The sequence below is a fragment of the Patagioenas fasciata genome, chromosome 2 (genome assembly GCF_037038585.1).
Source record: "Patagioenas fasciata isolate bPatFas1 chromosome 2, bPatFas1.hap1, whole genome shotgun sequence".
NCBI classification, from domain to species: domain Eukaryota; kingdom Metazoa; phylum Chordata; class Aves; order Columbiformes; family Columbidae; genus Patagioenas; species Patagioenas fasciata.
In genome coordinates, this window is record NC_092521.1 from 1,185,294 (window position 1) to 1,193,892 (window position 8,599).

The window sequence follows — 8,599 nt, forward strand, 5'->3', positions numbered from 1 at the left end:
CCCAGAGTGACAAGGACCCAAGGTGGCAGCAGAATTGTCCCTTGTCCCGGGGGGGGTCACATCGCTCTCCCCACCTTGTCCATCCCACCCCAAACCACCTTCTCCAAACCTTCCTGGGGGGACAGAAACTGCCCCCCAACAACCCCCCCATCCCATCCCACCCCCCAAAAACACCCCCATCCCACCCCCCCAGTGAGGGAATGGGGGGAAATGGGGGGGAACGAGGCTGCACCACCCCGGCTTGGAAAAAACACCAAAGACTTTAATCACACAATTTTTGAGAGAAATAATCTGGAAAAGGGTTAAAAAGTGGCCAGAGGCAGCAGCGGGGCCGGGGGGGGGCTCCAGGTGACACCCCCGTCCCCGGGGGAGTGTGACAGGGACATGGGGACAGTTCCTTAAAGTGCCAAAAATGCTTAAAGCTGGAGGGGGGGACACAGCCCCACGATCCCGGCTGCTGCCTCGGCCCCACGTCCCCAGGGTGGGGGGGATCGTCCCTGTCACCCCACAACCCGGGGGGCTATTGCATTGATCCGACATTCAATTCACGAGGACGGTGACAGCGGCTCGTCCCTCGGCACCGGCCGGGGGGGTGACAGCGTTGTCCCCCCCCTCACTGGGTGCCTTCGTAGTTGAGGACGTAGTAGTCGTGGACGTACATGAGGACGGCGATGGGCTGCCCGATGATCAGCGACAGCCACACGGCCGCGTTCCCGTAGTTCCCCCGCAGGAATTTGGACACGAACCAGGCCAGTGGGATCTGGGGGGGGGGCAGGGGACGGTGTCACCCCCACCCCGGGTCGCTGTGTCCCCTCCCCGGGGGGACGGGAGGGACGTGGGGCCGGGGCCGCGCTCACCTGAGCCGCCATCCCCATGAAGGCCCAGAGCCGGAACATCTTCAGGGGGACGCTCACCAGGTACTGGGGGGACATGGGGGTCAGTAGGGACTGGGGGGGCCCAGGGGGTCCCAGATGGGGACCAGGGGGGCCTAGGGGATCCCAGGCATGGACTGGGGGGGCTAAGTAGAGACAAAGGGGTTTTTGGGGGGGTCTCAGAGGGTCCTAGACAGGGACAGGCGGTCCCAGACAAAGAGTGGGGGGTCCCAAGTATGGACTGGGGGGGGCTGAGTAGAGACAAAGGGGTTTGGGGGGGAAGGGGCGCGGGTCTCAGAGGGTCCCAGACAGGGATGGGTGGGTCTTGGGGACCTAGAGAGGAACTGGGGGGGCCCAGGGGGTCCCAGAAAAGGCGTGGGGAGTCCTGGGCATGGACTGGGGGGGGGTGAGTAGAGACAAAGGGGTTTTGGGGGGGTCTCAGACAGGGATGGGTGGGTCTTGGGGGACCCAGAGAGGAACTGGGGGGGTCCCAGGCATGGACTTCGGGGGCTAAGTAGAGACAAAGGGGTTTTTTGGGGGGGTCTCAGAGGGTCCCAGACAGGGATGGGTGGGTCTTGGGGGACCCAGAGAGGAACTGGGGGGGTCCCAGAAAAGGAGTGGGGGGTCCTGGGCACGGACTGGGGGGGCTGAGTAGAGACAAAGGGGTTTTGGGGGGGCTCTCAGAGGGTCCCAAACAGGGACAGGGGGTCCCAGAAAAGGAGTGGGGGGTCCCAGGTATGGACTGGGAGGGCTAAGTAGAGACAAAGGGGTTTTTTGGGGGTGTCTCAGAGGGTCCCAGACAGGGACTGGGGGGTCTTGGGGGGCCCAGACAGGAACTAGGGGGGGGGTCTTAGGCAGGAGCTGGCAAGGGGGGGCAGGGGGTCCTAGGCAGGGACTGGGGGGTCTCAGGGGTCCAGAATGGGGACTGGGGGGGATCTCAGAGGGTCCCAGACAGGAACTGGGGGGCTCAGGAGGTCCCAGGCAGGGCTGGGGGGTTTTGGGGGTCCCAGACAGGAACTGGGGGGCTCAGGAGGTCCCAGGCAGGGCTGGGGGGTTTTGGGGGTCCCAGGCAGGAACTGGGGGGCTCAGGAGGTCCCAGGCAGGGCTGGGGGGTTTTGGGGGTCCCAGACAGGGACTGGGGGGCTCAAAGGGTCCCAGGCAGGGCTGGGGGGTTTTGAGGGTCCCAGACAGGGACTGGGGGGCTCAAAGGGTCCCAGGCAGGGCTGGGGGGTTTTGGGGGTCCCAGACAGGGACTGGGGGGCTCAAAGGGTCCCAGGCAGGGCTGGGGGGTTTTGGGGGTCCCAGACAGGGACTGGGGGGCTCAGGAGGTCCCAGGCAGGGATGGGGGGTTTTGGGGGTTCCCAGGCAGGGACGGGGGGTTTTGGGGGTCCCAGACAGGAACTGGGGGGCTCAGGAGGTCCCAGGCAGGGATGGGGGGTTTTGGGGGTTCCCAGGCAGGGACGGGGGGCTCAAAGGGTCCCAGGCAGGGCTGGGGGGTTTTGGGGGTCCCAGACAGGGACTGGGGGGCTCAAAGGGTCCCAGGCAGGGCCGGGGGGTTTTGGGGGTCCCAGACAGGGACTGGGGGGCTCAAAGGGTCCCAGGCAGGGCTGGGGGGTTTTGGGGGTTCCCAGGCAGGGACGGGGGGCTCTGGGGGCACTGACCTCGTGGAAGAAGGCGGAGGCCAGGAACACGGCCGTTTGCGCCGTCCACTTGCTGACCCCCCGCTTGAGCATGGGCTTGTAGAAGTGCCTGTGACGGGACCCCCGTCAGCGTGAGCCCAGGGGACAGCGCGGGGACAGCGGGGGACAGCGGGGGACAGTCCCCTCCCGCCCCCCCACCTGAGACACCACTTGTGCACCGGGATGTTCCAGTTCTGCCAGAAATACGTCACCGACTCCGAGTTCCTGGGGACAAACAGCAGCAAAATGGGGCTGGGAGGAGGGGGCAAAGCTGCGTCCCCACTGTCCCCACCACCGCAGGGACCCCCCCCAAGTGTCCCACCCCTGGGGACACCCGTGTCCCCCCCTCACCACCAGTCCCTGTAGAACTCCCGGTCCCCGAACTGCATCACTTCGGCCACCACGTTGAGGCAGGAGTGGAAGAACCAGTAGAAGAAGATGAGCCAGATGAAGTGGTTGGGGACCTGGGGGACACCGGCGGGGACACGGGGGACGTGAGGGGGGGACCCGGCCCCCCAGGCATGGCGAGGGACAGGGGGGGTGGGGGAACTCACGGCCAGTTTCAGGAGGCGCTCGATGATCCGGGAATAGTCCATGTCCTGCAGCGGGGCGCCCGCGGTCACCCGGTGGCACCCGGTGGCACCCCTGGCACCCCTGGCACCCCTGGCCCAGAGCCCCGGCCAGCACGGGCAGAGGGAGGCAGGGGGACAGGGACAAGCGGGGACGGGGGGACAGGCGGCAGGGACAAGGGGACAAGGGGACAGGCAGGGGGGACAGAGGGACAGGGGAACAAGCGGGGACAGGGGGACAAGTGGGGGAACAAAGAGACAAGGGGACAAGCATGGACAGGGGGACAGAGAGACAGGGGGACAAGCAGGGGCAGTGGGACAGACGGGAGGGACAGAGGGACAGGGACAGAGAGACAGGGGGACAGGCTGGGGGGACAGGGGGACAGGCAGGGACGGGGACAGAGAGACATGGACAAGTGGGGACACGGGGACAGGTGGGGAGGACAGAGGGACAAGCAAGGGACACGGGGACAGGCAGAGGGGACAGAGAGACAGGGGGACAGGTTGGGGGGACAGAGGGACGGGGGGACAAGTGGGCACAGGGGGACAGAGGGACGGGGACAGGCGGGGACAGGTGTGGGGGACAGAGGGACAGGGGGACAAGGGGGGACAGGGGGACAAGTGGGGACAGGCAGGGACAAGTGGGGACAGGCAGGGACAAGGGGGGACAGAGAGACGGGGACAAGCTGGGACAGGGGGACAAGCCAGGAGGGACAGAGAGACAGGGGGACAAGCATGGACAGGGGGACAAGCGGGGACAGGGGGACAAGCGGGGGGAACAGAGGGACAGAGAGACAAGCAGGGACAGAGAGACAAGCAGGGACAGGGGGACAAGCAGGGACAGGGGGACAAGCAGGGACAGGGGGACAAGTCGGGGACAGGAGAGGGGACGGGAGATGGGGGAGCTGGAGCCTCTGTGCGTGTCCCCACCCCAACCGATGGTGTCCCCAACCTCGGGGGTGTCCCCAACCCTGGGGGGTGTCCCCAACCCCGGGGGGTGTCCCCAACCCTGGGGGTGTCCCCAACCTCGGGGGTGTCCCCAACCCCGGGGGGTGTCCCCAACCCCGGGGGGGGGGTCACTCACCCGAAAGGGCTTCATGGAGTTCTGGATGGTCGGCACCATCCACTGCAAGAGATGGGGGGGGGGGGGCTGCAGATGTGGCCACCCCCAAACTGAGGAGGGGGGAGACCCCCCCAAAACCCCCCCGACCCCCCCGTACCTGCTGGATCAGCCCCACCAGCAGCTGGGTGAAGAACAGCTGGAAGAGACCCCGGCACCTCAGGACCCCCCAACACCTCAGGGACCCCCCCCCCCGATAATTCCCGCCCCCCCCTCCTGCCGCAGGGACCCCCCCAAAGCTCAGAATGCCCCCATCATCCCCCCCAAATCTCACAGACCCCCCCAGTCACCTCAAGGACCCCCCCAAATCTCACAGACCGCCCCCCCAATCACCTCAAGGACCCCCCCAAATCTCACAGACCCCCCCCAATCACCTCAAGGACCCCCCCCAATTCTCACAGACCCCCCCCCCAATCACCTCAAGGACCCCCCCCAAATCTCACAGACCCCCCCAATCACCTCAAGGACCCCCCCAAATCTCAAAGACCCCCCCAAACCTCACAGGACCCCCCCCAATCACCTCAAGCCCCCCCCAATCACCTCAAGCCCCCCCCCAATCATCCCAGTGACCCCCCCAACCACCTCACCCCCCCCCATCCACCTCACCCCCCCCCCCATCCTCACCCCAAATCTCATGACCCCCCCCCATCACCCCCCCCCAATCTCAGCTCCCCCATTCCCATCCCTGCTGCCTTTGCTGTGGAACCAGAGGGGCCCAACCCCAGCAGGACCCCCCGGACACCCCCAAAACCCCCAGAACCCCCCCCCTCCAAGAACCCACCAGGACCCCCCCCAAGCCCCCCAGGACCCCCCCAAGCCCCCCAGGGCCCCCCCAGACCATCTCGCAGAGGCGCCGCAGCAGGAAGCGCTTGCGCACGCGGGGGGAGCGCGGGAAGTTGAGCTCATAGCACAGGGTGGGGGCGAACAGAAAATAGTAGAGATCTGCAAAACAGGGGGGGTCACACCCATGGGGGGGGGGGTTACACCCATAGGGGGGGGTCACACCCATAGGGACCCCCACCCCCCCAAACTGGGCCCCTCGGGGGGGCAGCACTCACTGCGATAGGTGAGGTTGGCTGGGTAGGTGACACCGCTTGTCCCCACGTCCCCATTGGCTTTGCTGGCTGTTGGGGGGGGGGGGAAAAGCGTGAGCCCCCCCCAAGTTGTCAACCCCCAATTTTGCCACCCCCCCCCCCCCCCACCCCATACCTGCATCCGTGGTCCCCGGGGGGGGCGTTTTGTGCCCCCTCCTCTCCCGGCACCACCGGTTGACGTCGCGGAAGGAGAAGAGCTTGAGGAAGATGATGGTGTAGATGGCGAGGGCGAAGACGGCGCCGACTGCGGGGGATGAACCGGGGGGGGGTCAGAGGGTCCCCAACACTCCGGGGGACCCCCAGCTCCTGTCCCCCCCCCTCACCGGGGGTGACGGAGGTGACAGCGAGGACCACGGCGGCCGGGAAGCAGAGGACGAGCAGGAGGTTGAGTGCGTGCAGGGCGGCCCCCGCGCCTTCCGACAGCGACCCCTGCGGGCGGGGGGGAATTAAAGGGGGGACGCACCCCAAAAGGCAAGGGGACACCCCACAAGGTGGGGGACCCCGGCGCTCACCGCTGCCAGGCGGCGCTCCAGGGCCAGGGCCACCAGCACGAAGACGTTGGACACTGCGGAGAGAGGAGGATGGGGGGTGACACCAAAAGAGCCCCCCCAAAGTGTCCCCAGGGGGTCCGGGGGGGTCACTCACCGATGACGAGGCACAGGGAGGGCCAGCTGTAGGGGTCTTTGAGGAACAGGGACACCACCTGGATGGGGTCCACCAGGATCCCGTACCTGGGGACACGGGGACACCCCGAGAGACTCGTGTGGGGACAGGGACACCCCGAGAGCCCCCAGACCCATGTGGGGACAGGGACACCCCCAATGTCCCCCCAGGACCCACGTGGGGACAGTGACACCCCCAGACCCATGTGGGGACAAGGACACCCCCAATGTCACCCCTCATATCCATGTGGGGACAGGGACACATCCCCCAGACCCATGTGGGGACAAGGACATCCCCAGTGTCCCCCCCAGACCCGTGTGGGGACAGGGACACCCCAAGAGCCCCCAGACCTGTGTGGGGACAGGGACACATCCCCCAGACCCATGTGGGGACAGGGGCACCCTGAGAGCCCCCAGACCCATGTGGGGACAGTGACACATCCCCCAGACCCATGTGGGGACAGTGACACCCCAATGTCCCCCCCAGACCTGTGTGGGGACAGGGACACCCCAATGTCCCCCCAAGACCCATGTGGGGACAGTGACACATCCCCCAGACCCATGTGGGGACAGTGACACCCCAATGTCCCCCCCAGACCTGTGTGGGGACAGGGACACCCCAATGTCCCCCCAAGACCCACATGGGGACAGTGACATATCCCCCAGACCCATGTGGGGACAGGGACACCCCCAATGTCCCCCCAAGACCCATCTGAGAGCAGTGACACCCCCAATGTCCCCCCCAGCCTGTGTGGGGACAGTGACACCCCCAATGTCCCCCCAGCCCCACGCCGGTGACAGCGGGGGTGACAGTGGGGGTGACAGTGGGGGTGACATGGCCCTGTCCCCCCGTGTCCCCCCCTCACTTGATGAGGTTCTCCAGGAAGAGCCGCGCGTTGCTCAGCACCTGGAGGGGACAAGGAGGTGACAAAGAGGTGACAACCAGCCCCACGGACCCCCCCATGCGTGTGTGTGTGTGTCCCCCCTCCCAGGGCCTTGGGGACAACGCGGTTGCGTCACCGGTGCCACGAGGCCGCACAAGGGTTGTGGCACCGTGAGTCACTGGGGGAGTGGGACAGAGGTCGGTGCCACCCCGATGCAGTGACACGGGTGACACGCACGGGTGACACGCACGGGTGACACGCACGGGTGTCCCCCGTTCATTCAATCAACGCCACCCCGGGGACTGCCCCATGGTGACAAAGCCACCCCAGGTGGGGGCTTCTGTGTCCCCAGCGGGGGGGTCGGTGCCACCGCCGCTGTGTCCCCAAGTGTCCCCAAGTGTCCCCAAGTGTCCCCAACTCACCAGCATGACCACGCACCAGTTGAGGACCCCCCGGTAGTTGCTGTAGCCGCTGGCCGAGCTCAGCAGGGACTCCTGCACCTTGTGACACCTGGGGACACAATTTGGGGGGGGGGGGGACACACCCAGTCAGTGTGGGGGGGACACCCGGCCAGGGCCACCCTTGGCGGGGAACAGGATTTGGGGCAGGGTGGGGGGGTCTCTGTGCGCCCCCCGCCATGGCCTGGGGACACGATTGTCCCCCCCGGGGAGGGACAGGGACACGCAGGGTCCAGAGTCCCCAGTGCCACTGATAAGATATGGGGGTGCGGGGTGGGGGGGAGGGACCGATCCTGTGCCCCCCCCGCGCCCCATGGAGGGGGGGACAGGGGGGTGTCACCCATGACCCCTGTGTCCCCCTTTGGGTGTGGGGGGGGGTGGTGGCATGGATTGGGGACCCAGGGATGGGACCCCCCGGGGGTACAGGGAGGGGATAGGGGGGGTAACGGGTCCGGGTCAGCGAGGGGGGACCGGGGGGGGACCGTGGGGGGGACCGGGGGGAACACGGTGGCCCCGGGCGGGGGGACACGGAAGCAGGGGCCGCCCCGCGGTGTCGCAAGAGGAACCGGGAGCGGCGGGAGGGGGATGGGAGGCGGGGGGGGACACAGGGACATCGGCCCCGGGGACACGGACACGGCGGGGGGGACACCGGGGGGGCACCGGGGGGGCACCGGGATTTCAGGGTCACCGAGAAGCCTGGGGGGACACAGCGAGGGGACAGCACCGGGGCGGGGGGGACACCGGGACCCTGGCGGGGACACCGGGACCCTGGCGGGGACACCGGGACCCTGGCGGGGACACCGGGAGCGGGGGGTCCCGGGCCCGGCGTGGGGGTCGCGGCCCCGCGGTGGCTCCGTTACCTGAAATCTCCGCCCGGGTCGTGCCCGGAGTCCCCGGCGCTGTCGTCCTGGGGGGTCCCGGGGGTCGGCCGAGCCCCCTCCGCCGCCGGGCCCCCCCCGCGCCGCCGCCGGGTCCCCCCCGCCGCCGCCGCTCCGCGATCGCCCATGGCCGGGCCTGGCCTGGCCGCGCCGCCTCCCGGCCACCGTACCGCGCCCCCCGCCCGCCACGGCCTTTGTAACCTTGGCAACCGCCCCGCCACGCCCCCCGCGCCCCGCCCCGCCAATGGGAGCGCGGGGGAGGGCCGGGACTACGACTCCCAGCGGGCCCCGAGGCGCCGTGATGGATGATGGAATGAACCAATGGGGAGGCGGGTTGCGGAGAGGTGAGCCAATGGTGGGGTGGGGCGGGGCGGCGCTGGCCA

General features: G+C 68.1%; 1 protein-coding gene across 1 annotated transcript; it reads right to left on the reverse strand.

Annotated features, from left to right (window-relative positions):
- Positions 1-241: 241 nt before the first annotated feature.
- On the reverse strand, positions 242-8,359 carry DGAT1 (diacylglycerol O-acyltransferase 1). The gene is made up of 17 exons (XM_071803726.1): positions 8,199-8,359; positions 7,303-7,390; positions 6,863-6,903; positions 5,980-6,065; positions 5,847-5,899; positions 5,658-5,763; positions 5,450-5,578; positions 5,299-5,364; positions 5,079-5,182; positions 4,341-4,379; positions 4,205-4,246; positions 3,106-3,150; positions 2,903-3,015; positions 2,711-2,776; positions 2,534-2,621; positions 858-920; positions 242-760 (listed from the first exon to the last, which is right to left on the reverse strand). Exons 1-17 carry the CDS (start codon positions 8,342-8,344, stop codon positions 614-616), a joined length of 1,422 nt encoding a protein of 473 aa, XP_071659827.1. The 5' UTR covers positions 8,345-8,359; the 3' UTR covers positions 242-613.
- Positions 8,360-8,599: the final 240 nt, after the last annotated feature.

Excerpts from the sequence above, each read along its gene's own strand:
- DGAT1 (XM_071803726.1), bottom strand. The coding sequence starts at position 8,344 with ATGGGCGATCGCGGAGCGGCGGCGGCGGGGGGGACCCGGCGGCGGCGC. Across the intron at positions 5,183-5,298 it reads AGCCAACCTCACCTATCGCA|ATCTCTACTATTTTCTGTTC; the intron begins GTGAGTGCTGCC and ends CCTGTTTTGCAG. Across the intron at positions 2,777-2,902 it reads GAGTTCTACAGGGACTGGTG|GAACTCGGAGTCGGTGACGT; the intron begins GTGAGGGGGGGA and ends GTTTGTCCCCAG.